We start from the raw sequence: 19936 nt of genomic DNA, 5'->3' as shown, positions 1-19936 counted from the left end.
ACAAAATGTTGTAGTGCCTGGTCGTGGGTTATTGGAGTGAGAGAAGAATGAACCAGGTGTTGATTTTAGGGGGTTGTACTTCTTCCAACCAGAGAGTTTGATGTGACATCATTGGTGACAATTTTTGGTTGAGCAAGATGAGGTCATGTTCGTAAACATGTTCAGAGACGTCACCCACTTTCCCAAGTGTGACTTTTTTATTCCTTTTCCCCTCACCTGTGTTTATTTTTTGCCTATTTTATGGTGAAGTCCCCCATCGCAGACAAGTCCTCATGTGTCCGTGCATTTGGGGTAGTTTGAGTGGTTTTCCAGTGTCTCTTTCATCAGCTTGATACAACTGTGGTTCTTTTGCAAAATTTTCCATTTCAGTGGCAGTCACTTCCTGTTGTAGATTATTCATATCGCCTTATGGGGAGGGGGAAGGGAGGAGCTATGCTGAAATCTTAGAAGTTTAACATCCCAAGGCGCATTCCTCAATCGCAGTATCTGTCAAAGGTGTGAAGTGTCCGCAAACAGGGGCTGCGCCATCCTCAGCTTCTTCATTAGGGAGGGGGAGCATAGAGACTCCACACTTGCTCCTCTGCTTCAGCCCAGGAATGACACATGCCCATGGGGTCGCGGCCCATTGGCCAGAATTAGTCACAAGGCCCAACCTAGCTGCAAGGGAGTCTGGGAAATGTAGTCTTGCTGTGTGATCTCAGAGAAGAAAATGAAATGACAGCTGTGTTGACCCATTTCCGTTACCATTGTGAAATACTTGAGGTTGGGTACTCGACAGAGGACAGAGTAGACGTTAAGAGGAGGGTTGTTTGGGGGCCAGCGTTGTGGCGGAGTGGGAAAGGCTGCTGCCCTAGATGCTGAGGTCCCATGTGGGTGCTGGTTCGTGTCTCAGCTGCTCCACTTCTGATCCAGCTCCTGCTAACGGCCTGGGAAAAGCAGCAGAGGATGGCCTGAGTCCCTGGGCCCCTGCCACCCATGTGGGAGACCTGGATGCAGCTCCTGGCTCCTAGCTTCAGCCTGGCTCAGCCCTGGCCTTTGTGGCCACTGGGGGAGTGAACCATAGATGGATGGATGGAAGATCTCTCTGTCCCTTATCCTCTGTAACTCTGACTTTCAAATAAATCCATAAATCAGAGAGAGAGAGAGAGAGAGAGAGAGAGAGAAGGGGTGTTGGGAGTTAATTTGGTGAATGGTCAGGTCATTGGGAAATATTTTTGAATCATGGGTACTTTTGCTTTGTTACAAAACAGGGCCTCTGATCAGAAGCCCTGACAGTGGGCTCCTGGGCGTGGGGGTCCGGAGCAGCTGCTGGCACACACACGCCGCTCCCTCCTGGCCTGGTGCTTCTGTGAATTAGGGGTTCCGGCTGGCCCGCACCCTCCTCCTCCACAAGGAGTGTGTGGCGTCTGGATCCATCAAGGAGTGGTCCCCGGGCCACACGTGTCTCCAGGCAAGGGACGATGGGCGTTGGTTTTGAGGTTCCAGGACCTCGTTCAGCGCGGCTGATCTTCCATTTTCGTTTTGTGCTTTCATGGCCACGTCTGGATGCCTCGCTCTGACCCTCTGCGGCAGCAGCACATCTGTCCCTGGGCTTTGCCGGTGACCCCTTGGCCCACCCTGCCTCGCCAACATGCTGGTGCTTCTCGTCTTCATCATTTTCTTCCACATCGTCTCCGCGGCCTTGCTGTTCATCGCCACCATTGACAATGTGAGTCCCTTTTCCCAGGCGCCGTCTCCCAGCCCCTGGGCCCCAAAGTCTGTGGAAGCGGGATGGAGAATGCCGCCTGGGTGACCGCAGTTTGGGGGCATCCTCCCTCCCACGGCATCCCCCACCCCGGCTTCAGGGCGGGGCTCCTGGAGCAGCCCCCGTCAGGTGTGGAGGGCAGGGACCTTGGCCTCCATTTCCGCTCCTCCTGCAGAGCCTGGCGTAGGGAATGCCGGGAGGATGCTGTGGGATCCACTTCTCCTTCCCGGCCTCTGGCTGCTGTCACTGCGGCCTGCGTCACCCCTTGCTGCCCTGGGCATTGCAGGGTGTTCACGTAGCGACGCCCCTGGTCATTCCTATTGTGAGCACAGCCAAGACTGTGTTAGGACATCGCCCAGTGCCCTGTGGGGAGCAGCCTCACCATCCTGCATCCCTCGGGTGACCCATCTCGGGGGACCCAGAGAACCCACGCTTGCGACTCTCCACAGCCTCCGTATTCCCCTGTGGCGGAATGTGGTTCTCCAGTGTCTGAGGGCAGGAGGGTATCATCCAGCATCCTTTGTAGACCCGTTACGTCGCCCCTGTAGCTCCTGTGGCTCGAGTCTCCCGTCTCCCAGGCTCTCCGAGGACAGCGCCACCGCCCCGCTTTCTGTGTCAGACCCTGCCTTGGGTCCCCCTCCCCAAGTGATCCCCAGGGAGCCCCTGCCAGGTCCCCCTCCCCAAGTGATCCCCAGGGGGCCCCTGCCGTTTGAGAAGCCGGAGCCCCGTCCGTGCTCACTGCCGGTGTTGGCGTCATCAACCTGTCGCCCACCCCTGTTTCATCTCCTGCTACAGGCCTGGTGGGTCGGAGAGGAGTTTGTTGCAGACGTCTGGAGAATTTGCCTCAACAACACAAATTGTACAGAAATCGGTGACACCTTCCAGGGTGAGTGTGAAGGAATGAAGGCAGGGGGAAGAACGTGGAGTGGGAGAGGAGGAGCCAGAGGGAGGCGCTGGGGTTCTTGGGCCCACACACACCTCCCTGTCTCCGGGTACCCAGGCTGAGTGTGTGCCACGCCTCCCGGGGCAGGTGCAGCGCTGGGCGGAGCCGCCGGCTTCGGCTGGGTCGGCTCTCGTCCCTTGTGTTACTGAGCCTGTCTCCAGCTTCCGTACCCGTCCAGCACGGTCTCCTCCTCTTGTATCCACGCCGGGCCTCTGCTAGGCTCAGAGACGGCCATTTATGTTCCCGGTCTCAGCAGCCGATGGTGGCTGAAAGCCCAGAGCTGGCTTCTGCTCCTCGGAACTGTGTGGCCTCACCTGGGGCGGGTCACTGACACCCTGGGAGCCTCGGGGTCCTTGGCTGTGGGGTGGGGGTGGTGACCGTGCCCCTGCCGTGCCGCCTCTGGACTTTGTAAACACAGAAACACAGGGAGCGCTGCCTCCCCGGGGCTGTTTGTCTGTCGAGCTGACCCCAGGGCCACCCTGCCCCACGCCCCGCCAGTCCCTGCAATGTGGCCCGTGGGAGGGCTCACCGCGCCCCGGATTTCGTACCCCCAGTGTGGGGTTTATTTACTTGTATTTCTCTTTAAAACAGGGGCCGGCCTTCTATTGGCTCAGTTCAGCCAATAGAGCTGTTAAAGAGCTGTTAGCAAAAGAAAAATCAAAACCCAAGACCCAGCAACAAAGAGGACTCTGACAAGGGACCCCGTGGTCCCCAAAGCTGGGGACACTGTGGCCTGGGCTTTTCCCGCTCATGTTGTCCGGCTCCCGCGGTGACACAGCTCACCTTTGCCTCGCTTCACGCTCTTTCAAAGGGCACCTTTGCTCTCCCATCCGTGACAAACTGGCACCCCTCACCATGGGACGACACTTTAAAAAAAAAATCCTAGACTGAAACGCGGTGATGTTATCTTGGTCTGGCCACGTGCACAGCCCCCCTGAAGTCCCCAGGCCCACGTAAGCTGCTGTCCACATCCACCAAGGCCAGGGAGCCGCCCTGTACCCTGACCCTAGCAGGTGGTTCAAAGTGCGAGTGTGGAGGCCTCCAGCGCGGGGTCCCTGAGCCCTGGGAAGAGAGCAGGGGGCGAGCGTCTCCTCTTCCACGTCTCCCGGGTTTCCATGTATGCGCTTCCTGGGCCGCCAAGGGCTCCTTCTGCACCCACCTCCAACTTTGGGAAACCCCATTGTAAAAACCCATGCTCTTCCTCCCCCCCAAAAGCCATGTTTTCCACGTGGGCCCCATCACACGGGTTACTGGGGTCCTTGGTAAAGGTCCATATTCCCAGTGCCCACCACACAGCAGGGGTAGCAGATTCTCGGGGGCCGGGGCTCAGGAATCTGCATTTTTGCGTGCTGGCTGAAGAGGGGGAGGACCGCTCCGAGCAGAGGTTACAGCCTGGGGGAGTCCCTGGGCTTTGCGATCTCGGGGGCGGGGGGGCACGATGATTCACAGACAAGGACATGCACCCTTCTTAAGGCTCACGTACAGTGCATCTGACCACTGCACGTACCCCCTCCCGGGGAACCCCAACCACAGCGAGACAGAGACCGCCCGCAGCACCCCGGCCATGGGCCTCGGGCCCCTTTTCCCGCGGTTCTCGCCACTTCTGACTCCGGCCTGCCGTTTGCTTCCGCCTGTTCTGGGAGAAACAGTGTGCCGGGGGAGGGGCGCGGCCTGGCCTCTCCCTCCCACCGCGAGATGCTCTCCGGGTTCTGGGATCTCTCCGGGATCTGGGATCCGCTGCTCTCTACATTTCTTTGAGTACCTACCAGTTAGGCTCTTGCCAGCCAGTTTCACACAAACCTACAAGATTGCAAAAATTAAAAAAAAAAAAAAAAAGTTCTTAGATTTCCTGGGCAACCTGGGCACAGCCCCCAGCCCCTGTCTCAGCTGCGTCCTGGAGGGAATATCCAAGTCTCACACGGGGACCCCTCCCTGCTCACACCCCCGAAACACAGGTGAGTCCACTCCCCCATCCCAGCCAATGAGGCGGGAGTCTTAGCGGCGCCTAGGACAGGTTAGAGACCGTACCCACCCACACAGCGGGCTCCCGTCTGTGTGCACGCGTCCGTGTCTACACAGCCAGCACGGAGCTTCAGCCGTGCCCTTTCCCACGCTGGTGCCCCCGCCTGCAACCTTGTCCCTTCTCCACTGGAATCTCCCCAGCCCCTCACAGCCCCCCTCTTAGGGCCGGTCTGAAAAGCAAGGCACCCCCCCCCCCTTCTCTTCCTGCGTGGCCACCACCCAGGCCCCCTCTGCCACTCCCCGGGGACTATGGAGCTGGCAGAGTACCCTCAGAAAGTGCCTGGGCTGCAGGCGCGCCAGGCCCCAAGGGTGCCTCCAGACCTCTTGATTCCGAATCAGCCAGGTGGGAACCCGGGCGTTTGTCCTTGGGAGCCCCCCTGTCCCTGACCACCCATGTGGGCCCGTGACCCAGAGCGGGAGCAGCCTCTTCCTGCTGCCTCTCCCAGATAAGGGCATTGAGGAGGATGGGGCGAGTGCACAGGTGGGTGCTAGGGGGACGGGGCGGGGGGGGAGGGCCCCAGGCCACCCTCCGGCTCGGACTGCGCAGACGACAGCCCGGTCGCCTCCTGCTGTCCCTGCTCAGGGCTGTCGGGTGCGCAGGAGGCCCTGCTGGCCCCGGTGCCGTCCTCAGCCCCGCGCCCGCCCTCTGCCCGCAGAGTTCTCCACGCTGCAGGCCGTGCAGGCCAGCATGATCCTGTCCACCACCCTCTGCTGCGTCTCCTTCCTCGTCTTCCTGCTCCAGCTCTTCCGCCTCCGGCAAGGGGAGAGGTTTGTCTTGACCTCCATCATCCAGCTCATGTCGTGTGAGTGAAGTGGGGGGCGTCCCGGGCAAGCACCCCCTCCCCGCCACCCCGGCCGGGGAGCCAGGAGGAGGGCGGTCGGTGGGAGGGAGAGGGGGAGGCAAGGTTTATTTTGGGGAGTTTGCGTTTCGGTAGGGGGACAGGAAGGACACCCCGAGGGCATGAGCCTGCGCTGGGGTCTGCGACTGGAGGAGGAGTTGCTGCCTGCAATGCAGAGAGGCCACAGTGCGCCCGGCAGGGGAACCGCCTGGCCCCGGGTCTGGGGCGGGGGGACCGAGAGCCGGCCAGTGGGGCAGGTGTGTGTGAGGGCTGTGTGGGAGGTGGGCCAGGGAGCCCGCGGCGGGCTTGTAGCCATGGCAGAGGCTCTGAGATCTCTGTCCTGAGCTGGTAGGAAGTTGTCAGTGGGTCTTAGGCTGGTTGGTGACAGCAGTGCCCACCTGGGCGGGGCCTGGGCAGGCTGCTGGGAATACACAGGTGGACGACCCCCGGTCCCCAGGCTGGTGTCGGACAGAGAGGACGATGCACAGAGAGCCTCGGGTCGTCCGCCCAAACTGTGTGGCTGAGAGGGATGGGTCCCCAGAGGAGAGTTGGGGGGCTGAGCCCCATCACCCTGGCGTAGCAGGTGTTTCACTGGGTGCTCCTGGCTGCCAGGAAGAGAGATTCCGGTTAAGGATGTTCCACTTTTTACATAAACGTAGCCTGGAGGGGGAAGGTGCCAGAGCTGGTTTGGCAGCTCCTCAGCATCAGGCACTGCCACTCTTCACATCCGCCTATTCTGTCGTCTTCGGAGAGCCTGTGACGCCCCCCTCGTGGCTCCAAATAGGCTGCTGCAGCTCCGGACATCCCATCCTGACCTGACAGCCTCCACAAGCAAGGGAAAGCCCAGCCATAAAGCAGTGCTTTTTCTTCCTTTCCTCCTTGTCTTTTCAGGGAGTAATGTTTTTCATGGAAAGATTCTGTGGGGACGGAGTTGGGGACACCGGTCGATTCATAAACTCTAACAAGTAGATAGGGTTGGCAAACTGTGGCCGGTGAGCCGCGTCCGGCCTGCCGGATGTTTTCGTAAACACGCTGTTACTGGAACAAAGCCACTCCCATCTGCTGCTGTTGCGACTGTGGCCCATAAAGCCTAAATTATTTACCATCTGGCCCTTTTGGCACCAAGCTTGCGATGCCTGGCACAGACAAACTGTGCCTCGTGCTCTGGCTGCCCGAACCAGGCTGGGTTCAGCCAGCAAGACGGGGAACCGGAGAAGCAACAGGGTAGACGGCAGTATTGGGCCACCAGACGTCCACTGTCGCTTGGACGCGAACGATCGCCGACGGGTGCCGCCCGCGTCCGCTGGTCCTCAGCTGCCCCACTGGGTATGGTTTGCTCGAACCCCGGCTCTGTCCCCGGCAGGTCTGTGCGTCATGATCGCGGCCTCCATCTACACGGACCGGCGCCAGGACGTTCACAGCGGCAACCCGGAGTTCTACAACGTGACCGCGGACGGCAGATACGGCTACGCCTACATCCTGGCCTGGGTGGCCTTCGCCTTCACCTTCCTCAGTGGCCTCATGTACCTGATACTGAGGAAGCGCAAGTAGAGCCCCCACCCGCCCTCCGAAGCCACGCGCAGATAACCGTTTTGTATATAATCGTATTTTTTTGTGGTTTTTCTAGCAAACATATTGTTTCCTTTAAAAGCCAAAAAAAAAAAAAAAAAAAATTCCGGAGAAGAGTTTTTTGCATTCTTGAGGATCCAAAAATAGACTGTGAGGTTGATAATCAGAACTCCCGTGAACCCGAAAACCACCACGCAACAGGGCAGGAGTGAGCGATGCTGAAGCCCAGCTCCCGCCCCGGGATTCCTTCCCCAAGAGGCCGCGGTGGGCATGGCCGGAGACGAGAAGGCAGGGTCTCGGGGCCGTGCTTCCTGTGGGTTCTGGCCCAGTGCCTCCTCACCTGATCGGTGGGGAGTGACAGGCCAGGATGACAGCCCTGTAGTCCCGACCCTGCCGCGGCTGAGCTGCAGAACCCCCTCCTCCACCCCCGGCACCTGCTCACCTCACCTGCTCACCCCGTTTCGGGTATAGCGCTCTGCACCTGTGAGCCTTAGTGCACGTGTGAGACGCCGAGGATCCCACACCTGCAGAGTCAGCGTTTGAGGGATGGGCGTGCCGGGCGAGCCCCTTGGGTGTGGGTTAGTGGGTGTTGAAGAGGGGGAACACGGCCCGGGGGCTGAGCGAGCAGCCTTCGCGCCTGTGCGGGGCCAACCTTGGCCTGCGTCCGCTCTTGATTTCCACTGCCTTTTCCAGGGCTGTTTCCACGGGGGCGGCCCCAGCCGCAGCCCCAGGCCATGCGTCCCGGGAGGCGGGGTGCACCACTCGCAAGGCTGGCTTCCCTTCCCTTCCCGCTGCCCTGTGTCCAGAGCCACCCGGCGTTCTCATTCATCGGCATACATCGCTGTGTGTGACGGGCGCAGGGGACACCCTCTTGAGCCAGTCTCTCCCTGCAGGGGGCTCTTAGTCTAGAACAGGAAACCAGTTAGGAAAACGAATGGCAAACCTCAAGGGAGGCTGCGCAGCCCACCCCCAGGGTTCCACACAGAGGCCCGTGGAGCTGGAGTGGGAGCCGCCTCCCGCGGGCCCTGGCTCTGACTGCTCCCCGGGGGCATTTGGCCCGTGGAAGGTGGCATTGATTGGCGGTGCCCATCTGTGTTGCTCCCAGGGGGTCCCCTGGTCTCGAGAGCAAATGGGGCCACGGCTCTGTGTGCTCAGCGGGGCTCTGGGTGCTGCTGACCACAGAGAGAAACCAGCCTTCCTGGAGCCCGTTTGTGGGAGCGGACACACAGGGAACCTTGGGGTTGAGTGTGAGCAGGTGCCGGGAAGCTGTGGAGGGGGGCAGGCGCAGGCATCCTGCTGTGTAAGTGTTTGTGCACTTGACCGTGTGCTGAGTGGAGTGCTGGTTTGCCCGTGCCCAGCTCCAGCAGGTCGGGGAGACGTCAGGTTTGAGCAGTTTCTGGGCCACCGCAGACACCTCTTCAGTGCAGGGTTTGTTCATCGGCTTTCAGCAAATAGCAGTGCACTGTTGCATGTTCCGCTCTGCCGATCCACGCGCTGCCGGCCTGCCCCCACGGCATTTGCAGCTGCTCCGTCCGGTCACCGCCCCCCCCCCCCCCCCCACGGCGAGGCCACCAGCCCGGGACAGGGTGGCACGGGCCAAGGCCACCTCCTTCGGCTTTGCTGGGGGCCTCGCCTCTGGGGTTTACAAGATGTTGTGCAAGCCTCATGGAAGACGCCGGGCCCCGGCATGTCCTCGCAATGAAAAGACCTTAGATTGAACAGACTGGGCAGTGTCACCCACAGAAAGCAGGGCTGCTGTGGTCCAGCCTCGGTGCCCGCGTCCTCTGGGGTTTCCCGCCATGCGATGTCACTGGTGGATTTGCAAAGAGGTGACGGTATTGGGGAGAAAACACCCACCCTCCCCACCTGTGGGTCGAATCAGCCCTCACTTGGTGCTTAGTGTCAGCGCTGCTTCCACAAGCACCACAGAGTTAGCCAACGCATCCCAGAAGCAACGATCAGGACCAAACCTGTGACGCCGACGTTATTTGAAGGAACCGTAGTTTGCGCATCCTATGCCATTTTCGTCAAGTACTGTAATTCTTTCTTCGAGGGGCTGTGTGAGGGAGATGGACTAACTTGTTTTGTTATTTGCATTAAAATTGTCTTGGGTCTCTGTTGGACTGAGTTGGGAGACGGCTTGTCTCGCTGCTGGGTGTTGCTGGGGTGAGTGTGCACGCATGGGCGGGAATTCAGGAAAACGGGGACCTCCCCCTCTCCCACGCGGTCTGCCGTGAGTGCCTGGCGCTCATAACAGACTGACATCCCAGGGTGCCCTGTGTTACCTAACTGGGAGGACCCCCCCCCCAATATGTGAACACCCTAACCTGGGTGGCAGTTGTGTTGTAGTGGGAAGCCCGGGGTGGGTAAGGGCTGAGCTTGCTAATAGCTTACAGGTTGCACACAGCCAGCTGGACAGCTGTGTGCTGGAAGGCAGAGGTGATGGGAAATGCCGGGGAGAGGCCAAGAGGTCTTGGGTTGGGGAGAAAACGGGATTTTAGGGTCGTTAGAGACTTTGTACTTAATGTACCTTTAAAATCGCCCGTGTTCTGTGTTTTGTATCATCTGAAACTGTACATGAGAAATAAAGTTTCAAATCCAACGGCCCAGAGCAAGAGACTGTGATGTTCCCCGCAGGGCTGACGTCCAGGGCCCAGATGCCGCTGTTGGGGGAGGTGAGGGTGCTCTTGTGTCTCCTCAGCGGGGACTGTATGGGTGCCACAGTGAGCCCCTGGCGCTGGACAGCTCTGCAGGAGGCCGGCTCCACGGGGCCAGCCTCGTGGCCGGGTAGCCGGTGCAGCTGCGAGGGCCCTGAGCCTGACGGGGGATCCGCTGGGGGTGCTGGTTAAGGTGCTTGGTGAACTTGGAGCGAGCGGCCCCCGTGTCCTTTTTACAGAGCCCCCTGCCAATCACGGAGCTGGCCCATCCTTTAGGGTCCTCTGCTTGAAACAGGGGGCTCACGATGAACATCAGACTCTCTCGACGCCTTTGGTGTTCATCTAAGGAGTTTCAGAGGGAGCCTGAACTACCCAGGGAGCTCTCCCAGGCTCAAAGCTCCAGGGGGTGCCGTTTGTACCCTCTGCCATTCCGGGTGGTTTTGGGGTGTGCGGATTTTCCACGCGGCAGGTGGCTGTGGTGGTTCCCCAGCACTCAGGTGTCTGCTTCCGCCATTCAGGAAACCAGCCTATCATTCATTCATTCATTCATTCACTCACCAGTATTTTTGTGTCTGCTGTGGCAAGAGCCTTGTGCCCGGTGTTGTCTCCAGGGTCCGTCGGGCGTCAGGTGCTCCTGGGTCGCTGCTCCCCTGCGTGGCTGCAGTAGGGAGTGAGGTCTAGTTACATCGACCTGCCGGCCAGGAAGAGGGTCTGGAAGACTTGTCAGGCGGGGGTCTTGTCTTGGTTGCCGTCCAGGGCCAGTTCTGTCTTGCTGCTGGTTTTCATTTGGCCCCTGAACTAAAGATGGCGTCTGTGTTTTAAATGGTTGAGGGGGGCGGGGAGTGGAAGGAAGAGAGAGGCTGGGAGACGTGGGAAAGGTGGGCAATTCAGGTTTCAGCGTCCATACAGTCAGACTGGCACGGCCATGCGGGTTTGTTTGCACCTCGGGTGTGGCTGCCTTCCCGCCGCGGTGGCAAGCACGGGGCCTGCCCAGCCTAACCAGGGACGCATCGCTGGCTCTGTGCAGAAGACATTGGTTTTTCCCTGGTGTGATCCAGCAAGAAGGGAACTGGGTGTTTTTCTTTTCTTTCTTTCTTTCTTTTTTTTTTTTTCTCTTAGGAACAAGAAGAGTTTCCCCAGAAGGCATTCAGCAAACTCTTTTTTGATGTCTTGTTGGCCACAGGGCTGGGGAATGTACAGTCTGTGGGCTGCACAGGGCTCACGGAATCATTTGGTCCAGCCCTGCCAAAGGAACAGCAGGCGGGACACGAAATCCAATGTGTCGATAGCAGTTGATTTCAGTTGATAATTTTAAGTTGATAGTAGATAATTAAGTTGATAATGTTACATGGTCTGCAAATGATTTATTTATTTACTTTTAAGTATTTTATTTATTTATTTGAGAGGTAGAGTTACGGAAAGAGGCAGAGGCAGAGAGAGAGGTCTTGCCTCTGCTGGTTCACTCCCCAAATGGCCACAACAGCCAGAGCTGAGCAAATGCAAAACCAGGAGCCAGGAGCTGCTTCCGGATCTCCCACGTGGGTGCAGGGGCCCGAGCAATTGGGTCAAAGCCTGGTGCATCTGATTGATGGAGGCTGAGTCACATGACCACATTTGAGTTGCAAGGGAGGCTGGGAAATGATTGGCAGGCATCTCCAGTTTATATAATGGGAGGCAGGTTCTGAAACCCATGAAGACTTGGAAGGAAAGGAATTCCCAACCCTAGGAAGGAAGTCTGGATACTGGGCAAACAGGAGGCCAGACACCCCCCTGAGTCCCATCCGCAGCCCAGTTCCTGCTGACCGACAGCTGGGTAAGTCCTCCAACAACCTACCCATCCACATGCCGCCTGCCTGTTCTTGCTTTGCCTGTGTCATTCTCTTTATCCACTGAACATTTTCCTTCAACACAACTCTTTCTAAATACATTTATTCAAAAGGAAACTACATCATGTAGTAAACAGAAGGCGTGGAGAAATAACTCTGAAAAATAATCCTGAAAAACAAAAACAAGAGAACCCACCCAGCTTCACTTGCTGTAAGGGGTATGACTCAAACACCAGATGCTTAAAAAAAAACCAAACACTATTAAATTCATATTTCAAGCAGTTGTCTGAAGGGGATTTGGTGCCTGAGGCCTGTACTGTGTCCTGCACTTGATCTTGGCCAAAAGGCCGAGCAGGGATCTGTACTGTTTCCTAATTAGGAGATGAGCTTCAGGTGTATAAGTTTAAGAACTCCACCCGCACCTTACGCGGCTGCCTTCATCCCTGTGCTGTGCTGTGACCCCGGGAGCCCCTCGGCCGGGCGCTGCTGCTGGGGTGCCCCGGAGCCCACTTTCAGCTTCGTCTTAGCTTCTGGTTGCTGCTCTATCGCCCCAAGTCCGGTGGCCTGTCGCACATTTCTCCAGGGCGTCTCACGTCCCTCTCACTGGGCGTCGGCAAGGCTGGCTCCCTCGGGAGGCTCTGGGGCAGAATCCGTTCCCTTGCTCTTCCCAGCTTCTAGAGGTTCCCTGGCCCCTTCCTGCATTGTCGAGAGCAGCAGCATAGACGCCTCCATCCCTTCTGCCTCCCTGTGACAGGCTCCTGCGTGCTGATACTGGGCCACTCTGGTAACCCGGGGTAACGGTCCCTTCTCGAGATCCTTAATCTAATCACATCCACAAGGCCCTGCCACATGCGTGGCAACGCACCCACAGGTCCCGGGGATTCGAATGTGGACACTTGTGAGACTGCTATTCGACTTCTCACAACCCCCTTGCCAATCTCATCTCCCTTCCACGGGTCCATTTGGGGAGTTAATATTTAAAATCAGACTCAGATGTGTGGTATACAGCTTAGGATTCCCGCATCCCCTGTTGGAGGGCCTGGGTTCGGGTCCCGGCTCCGCTCCTGATTCCAGCTTCCTGCTCACGCACACCCTGGGAGGCAGCAGGTGATGGCTCTGCCACCCCACGTCGGAGCCCTGCATTGAGTTCTTGGCACCTGGCTTAGAGCTGGCAGGCGGTGCCCCCGGGAAGCCTGTCTGCAGTGACCACGATGGAGGCGGAGGGGCCACAGGAGCAGCGCCTCTACCGGGGGTCTGGAGGCAGAGCGCGTCCAGCCCCGGGGGGCTGGGGTCCCTGAGCCTCCTTGCTGCAGGGGCGCCGGCTTTGATTCGCTTTTCTCTCTTCTGTTTGTCTTGCTCTCACTCTGCGCCGCGCCGTGGCCCAGCGCTTCCATGACCGGAAAAAGCCCTTCCTGGGAAGCAGGGCCCATAAGGAAAAGCTCAAGGGCCTGAGACCCAGACTTGGCAACCGGAAGCCAACAGGTGGAGTAAGCCTCTGGTTTGTAACCCTCACGTCCTGATCTGCAAAGCAGGGTGAGGGATGGGGGTGCTGCCTAGCTCCGGGGGCTGTCCATGCGGTCTCCCAGCTGCCCGGTGTTTGCCCAGCGCTGTCTTAGCCTGCTTTCGTGTTACCATAGTTGAAACACAGAGGGGCGCTCCTACGGGGAAGAAAAGCATTTCAGCGTACGGTTTGGAGGTTTCAGTTCAGGATCTGTGGCCCTCTAGGCTGGCGTCTGTGGAGGCTGCTCGTGGTGGGTGAGGAAGCAGAGACGGGACCTAGGCTGAACTTGAACTCAAAAAGCTAGCCCTCTCTCAAGACCCACCCTCCAAGGGCACGCCCCCCCCCCCCGACACCTGCCAGCAGACCCACCTGCCAGACGCCACCATTAGGTCAAGTCTGCAGCCCTCAGTCCAGCGGGCACTAGCGTTCAGACATTCAGCCCTATGTGGGTCTGGGGAGACAGATCCAACTGTGCCCACAGCAAGCACCTACTATGTGTGTGCCACACACGGGAGACGCCAAGGGGTGTGCAGCCATGGAGCCTGCATCCAGGAAGGGTGTGAGAGAGAACCAGCAAGAAAAGCACGGGAGTAAAATCACCTGCTGGGACGGACGCATTGCGGGAAATGGCCTGGTGGGCAGAGGGGGCCTGGGGAGGGGGAGGACTCCTCGGCCGGATGACATTTGAGCCCCGGCCTGCGTCGGGGGGCTGAAGGCACTGGGCTGCATTGCCAGTCAGTGTGGACTCTGTGCACACACAGCACATGGTCTTGTGTGGGGTCACTAAGTGCTTCCATAGGCGCCGGGAACCCCAGCTCACAAAGCACCTGCCTGGGAATCGCATCGTCCGGCCGGATCCTCGGGTCTGTCCTGCCGAGCAGAGAGCAGACGCTCGTGTGCCTGTTTGGCAGTGGGCAAGTGGCAGGAGGAGCAGGTGAGGACCCTGAGGTGGCACAGCTGCTTCCTTGGGCTCTCTCGTCCAGGAAGCCACCTCCCCTGGTGGTGGACATGTGCAAGGTGGCGGTGGACATGCACAAGGTGGCAGTGGGTGCCTCAGGCAGTGGCCTTCGCGCCCCAGTGGCCCCCAACAATGCGTGTTTGCTGTTCCCATGTCTCGGATCAGCGGAAGTGGGCTGGGCAGCTCTGCTGCTATGGACTGGACACGCACGCAAGCGCAGGTGTTGGCTGAGAGATTGGCCTTGGCCGACTGGGACAACTCTCCCCTGCCCGCCTGTCTCGGCTTTCCTCCGAGTGGCCGCCGGGGACTCTTGGTGGTGCCAGAGATGCAGAACAAGCGGGAACGCACCTGGCCTCTGCAGACTGGGCTCCGGTGCCTCTATCGGCCAGACAGGCTGCACCGTACCCGCGTCCAGGGAAACAGAACCATCCTTCATGGAGGAATGGAAAAGCCACTTCACAGAGCGGGGAGGCTGTGGGAGCAAAGACTTGGGCATCTCTAGTAATCCGTTATAGCAGGCTCCCATTTAGGGGTGCTAACCAGGGAATGGGGTGTGTGTGTGTATATGAGAGAGAGAGAGAGAGAGAGAGAGAGAGAAGCAGTCATACAATTTACATGTGAACATGCAGATTCCAGAACTATTAGATCTCCAAGCACATAACCCAGAATCAAAATTGTTTGAGCCTTTCCCGTGATTCTGATGATCACAGAATTTTGCAAGGCATCATTTTAAGGGATGAGACTTGGGGCCAGTGTTGTAGCATAGTGGCTAAAGCTGCTGCCTACGATGCCAACACCCCATATGCCTGCCACTTTGTGTCCTGGCTGCTCCACTTCTGATCCAATTCCCTGCTAATGGCCTTGGAAAGCAGTGGAAGATGGGCCAAATGTTTGGGCCCCTGCCATCCTCATGGGAGACCTGGATGAAGCTCCTGGCTACGATTTGGCTGAGTGCTCCCTCCCTGTTGGGGTCACCTGGAGAGTAAGCCAGCAGATGGAAGATCTCTCTCTGTCTCTTCCTCTCTCTGTAACTCTGACTTTCAAAATGAATATGTATTCTTAAAATTAAAAAAAAAAGGAAGGGATGTGGCTTAACATGTATTTAAGTCAGGTTGGCTCTTTTCATTTTACATTTGGTGGTGAACACTGGAACAAGAAATTTTTAAAAATATTTTTATTTCTTTGTTTATTTCAAATGCAGAGTTAGAGAGAGAGATGGAGAGGTCTCGATCTTCCATCCACTGGTTCACTCCCCAAATAGTTGCAATGGCTGGAGCTGGAGCAGTCCAAAGCTAGGAGCCAGGAGATTCTTCTGGGTCTCCCACGCAGGTGCAGGGGCCCAAGGACTTGGGCCATCTTCCACTGCTTTCCCAGGCCATAGCAGAGAGCTGGATTGGAAGAGGAGCAGCCGGGTCTTGAACCATATAGGATGTCAGCATCATACACAGAGGCTTAACCCACTATGCCACAATGCCAGCCACAGGAAATATTCTTTAAACATTTTACTGGGGGCCGGCACTGTGGCGTAGTGGTTAAAGCCAGCACCTTCAGTGCCGGCATCCCTTATGGGTGCTGGTTGGAGTCCTGGCTGCTCCACTTCCAATCCAGCTCTCTGCTATGGTCTGGGAAAGCAGTGGAAGATGGCTCAAGTGCTTGGGCCTCTGCACCCACACAGGAGACCCAGAGGAAGCTCCTGGCCCCTGGCTTCAGATCGGCACAGCTCCGGCCATTGCAGCCAACTGGGGAGAGAGCCAGTGGATTGAAGACCTCTCTCTCTCTCTCTCTCTCTCTCTCTCTCTCTCTCTCTCTGCCTCTCCTTCTCTCTGTGTGTAAATCTGACTTTCTAATAAATAAATCTTTAAGAAAAGATTTATTTATTGCAAAGGCAGAGTGACAAGGGTGGAGGAGAGAGAGAGGGAGAGAGAGAGAGAATCTTCCAGCCGCTGGTTCACTCCTCACGTGGCTACAATGGCCAGGACTGAGCCAGGCTGAAGCCAGGGTCAGGAACGCCACCTGGTCTCCCATGTGGTGGCTGAGGCCAAGCACGTGGGCCATCTGCTACTTTCTCCAGGAGCAGAGCAGCTGGAACTTAAACGGGAGCCTCTGACATGGGATGCTGGGGTCACAAGCAGCTGCTTAACTCGTACCACAGTACTGGGCCCCAGAGAGCATTTTACATGCAGAAGAGTTACATGAATTTTTACTCTTTCCCCCCAAAAAATATCCTGTCCAAAAATTATCCTGCTTCCAACGCGTCTGCTCTGTGGATGTCAGAGACTAAGTAGACTAAGTATCCAAGAAGTGGAAGAGCAGGTAATGCTGCTCCCCCTAGTGGTGCCATGTAGTAACAGCATGGCAGGGAAGAAGCCAACTCCATATCCACCTCAGCCAGGGTCTGCAAAGCTGGGATGCTACCCAGTAGGTGTTGGTCCTTATTAATATAGAGTTGCATATGCTACCACCCGAACTTGTCTATATAATGATTTTCATTGATCTTAGTTTCTTAAGTTTTATCCATGTGATTTTTTTTAAAGATTTATTTATTTGAAAGGCAGAGTTAACAGAGAGGCAGAGAGAGAGAGAGAGAGAGAGAGAGAGAGAGAGAGAGAGAGATCTTCCAGCTGCTGGTTCACTCCCCAGGAGGCCGCAATGGCTGGAGCTGGGCCGATCCGAAGCCAGGAGCCAGGAGCTCCTTCTGGGTCTCCCACATGAGTGCAGGGGCCCGAGCATGTGGGCCATCTTCTACTGCTTTTCCAGGCCATAGTAGAGAGCTGGATTGGAAGTGGAGCAGCCAGGACTAGAACCAGTGCCCGTGAGGATGCGGGTGCTGCAGGCAGCAGCTTTACCTGCTAGGCCACGGCGCCGGCCCCATCTTGTACTTTGTTTCCTTCAGCAGGGCATTACTACACTGAGGTAGCGTTTGCGATTGGATGTCAGCGTAGAATTCACCAAACCACCCGCTGTGCTCGTGGCCTTTGTGTCCGTGGATTCAACCAACCTTGAACTGAAAGTTTGGGGAAGGTAATCGCACCCGTCCTGAACATGTACAGACTATTCTTGTCACTCGGCTCAACAACAGCATGTACCCCTGGTTACGTGGTGTTCGCGTTGTGGTGGGTGCTGTAAGGCACCTAGAGAAGACTGAACGTGTGGGAGGGTGCCCGTAGGTTCTGTGCAAACAGGAAGCTGTCCGGGGATTTGGGTATCTGGAGGGGTCCTGGAACCCGTTCCCAGAGGAGTTATTTTCCATACACACACACTTGGGAGTCATTTTTTAACAGATGTATTATGAAAATGGCTGGTGAATATTCTGACAGTTTTCTTTGTCAGGTGTCTTTGTTACTTGGAGGGTAGGGTTTCCCAGGGTGAGGCTGCTCAGCAGGCACACTGGGCACTGGGGCTACACACTTCTGTGTGGCGTGGGGCCACGTTGCATGGGGCCGTGTCGCGGGGGCCATGTTGCGCGGGGCCTTGTTGCGCGGGGCTGCATGGCGTGGGGCCATGTGGTGTGGGGCCGTGTGGCATGGGGCCGTGTCGCGCGGGGCTGCCTGGGGCGGCTCGGGTGCTCAGCAGCCGCCCTGGCCTCTACCCAGGAGAAGGCAGCGGGCGCCCGCCCATCACCACTGCCGTGACAACAGCAAACACTCTGCACGTCGCCTGCTGTCTCCATGGGGGTGAGGCGGAGAAAACGCGTCCCCAGTTGAGAGCCATTGCTGTAGGGGTTTCTATGAGGGTACTTCAAAAAAATTCAAGGAAAAAAGGAATTAATAGGTAAGTTTAGGGGTAGGTCTGGTAGTTAAGATGCCCACATCTCATACTGGGATACCTGGGTTTAAGTCCCAGTTCTGCTACCAATTCCAGTTTCCTGCTAATTGCAGACCCTGGGAGGCAACAGGTGATGGCTCAAGTGATTGGCTCCCTGTCACCCACGTGGGAGACCCAGATGGAGTTTCCAGCCTGCAGTGTTGGCCTAGCCTAGTCCTGGCTGTTAGAGGTATCTGGGGAGTGAACCAGCAGGTGCGTGCTCTCTCTCTCTCTGTCTCTCAAAAAAAAAAAAAAAAAAGAAGAAGAAGAAGAAAGAAAGAAAAGAAAAGAAAAACAAAAACAAAAACAAAAAACAAATATTTTGGTGTAAAAAAAAATCTTGAAGCCATGTTTTCATAATATGCATTTTTCCACGAACTTTTTTTTTTTTTTTTTTGACAGGCAGAGTGAACAGTGAGAGAGAGACAGGGAGAAAGGTCTTCCTTTACCGTTAGTTCACTCTCCAATGGCCCCTGCGGCCAGCACACTGTGCTGATCCGAAGCCAGGAGCCAGGTGCTTCCTCCTGGTCTCCCATGTGGGTGCAGGGCCCAAGCACTTGGGCCATCCTCCACTGCACTCCTGGGCCACAGCAGAGAGATAGACTGGAAGAGGAGCAACTGGGACAGAATCCGGCGCCCCGACCAGGACTAGAACCCGGGGTGCTGGCGCTGCAGGCGGAGGATTAGCCTATTGAGCCACGGTGCTGGCCAATCCACAAACTTTTTGAAGATCTGTCGTCTACGTGGATTTCAGAACATTGATTCTGCATTAAAATACACTGATGTTTCAATTCCATTGCCATGAGTTTTTGAAGAGCTCTCATCCATGCACGGTGACTGTGGCCACGTGGAGGTCGCTGGACATCGCCAGCCAAGGCAGTCCACCTGGAGCAGCCCACCCACGCCAGCAGGACAGAGAGCCGGGCAGCGCCAGTGACCATCAACCCCGCCGCAGCCCTCAGCCACTCTCTGAACGCAGGAGAACAACACAGGTGTCCCCTGTCACCAGCGAAGCCAGCTTGTCCTCAGCTGAACAGAGGCAGGGCGGTAGGGAAGAGGCTGCCGCAACAGTGGACCTTCACCAGGGGCTTGGGCACAGGCCAGAAAAGAGGCTGGCTCACCCTTGCTTAGGGCTCCTTTAATGATGGGGGCTTGAGAAAAAAACCGCTTAATTTGAAAGGCAGTTACACACACACACACACACACTGATCTTCCATCTGCTGATTCACTCCCCAAATGACCACAATGGCCGGGGCTGAAGCTGGAAGCCAGGAACTACATCCAGGTCTCCCGCATGGGTAGCAAGGGCCCAGGTCATCTTCCATTGCTTTCCCAGGCCCATCACCAGGAAGCTGGATCAGAAGTGGAGCAGCTGGGATTCGAACCAGTGCTCACATGGGAAGCCGGCAGTGCAGGCAGTGGCTTAACCCACTGTGCCACAACGCTAGCGCCAACAACAGGACAGGTTTTGTTTTGTTTTTGTTTGGTGGCCAGGAGGGGCAAATGGCCGCTGCTGCTGACTCTTCCCAAAGTCAGGGCACTGCTGGAGAGGTCCGAGCCTGCTCGGGACTGCCCGTGTGACTGTGGGTCTGGGACAGGGAGGAGAGGATGTTAGCAAGGTGGCCACGAGGTGGCCTCTGCCCCCCCAGCTGTGCGAGGCTTGCCTCCCCCTGTGCCCACTCTTCCTCTTTGCTATAAGGCAGAAAGAGACAGACAGACAGACAGACAGTGGTCTTCCACCTGCTGGTTCACTCCCCAAATGCCTGCTGCAGCTTGGGTTTAGCCAGGCTGAAGCCAGCATCCCAGAACTCCCACCGGGACCCCCTCCCCACATCAGCAGCAGGGACCCAAGCACTTGAGTCATCGCGAGCGGCTTCCCCAGCGCGTCAGCAGAAGCTGGGTCACTCCGAAACGGGACGCAGTGTCGCCGGCGGTGATGGACCTGCTGCACCAAATGCCTGCCCCCTCTCCCATCTTACGGCCCCCTGGGATGGACCGCGAATGCCTCCCCCTGCAGACTTTCTCAGAACAGGCTGTGGGGTCTGGACCTTGGGGAACAATGAGACCTCTTGC

The 19936-nt window shown here is 57.2% G+C and overlaps 1 protein-coding gene across 2 annotated transcripts in view; it reads left to right on the top strand.

Moving 5' to 3' along the window:
* EMP2 (epithelial membrane protein 2) overlaps positions 1-9715 on the top strand; it is a 39060-nt gene extending 29345 nt beyond the window's left edge. Inside the window, exons 2-5 of one of the 2 annotated variants that reach the window (XM_062180350.1) lie at positions 1576-1708; positions 2540-2630; positions 5366-5512; positions 6912-9715. In XM_062180350.1, the coding sequence (XP_062036334.1) occupies positions 1631-1708; positions 2540-2630; positions 5366-5512; positions 6912-7099 (504 nt within the window). In that variant the 5' untranslated portion in view covers positions 1576-1630 and the 3' untranslated portion in view covers positions 7100-9715. Of the gene's footprint in view, positions 1-1572; positions 1709-2539; positions 2631-5365; positions 5513-6911 lie in introns of both variants that reach the window. The other variant, XM_062180351.1, reaches the window with a different exon arrangement.
* Positions 9716-19936: the final 10221 nt, after the last annotated feature.

This window comes from Lepus europaeus, chromosome 21 (genome assembly GCF_033115175.1).
Source record: "Lepus europaeus isolate LE1 chromosome 21, mLepTim1.pri, whole genome shotgun sequence".
In the NCBI taxonomy this organism is placed as follows: Eukaryota; Metazoa; Chordata; class Mammalia; order Lagomorpha; family Leporidae; genus Lepus; species Lepus europaeus.
The sequence above is the reverse complement of the archived record's forward strand: the minus strand, read 5'-3'. Positions and strand labels throughout refer to the sequence as shown.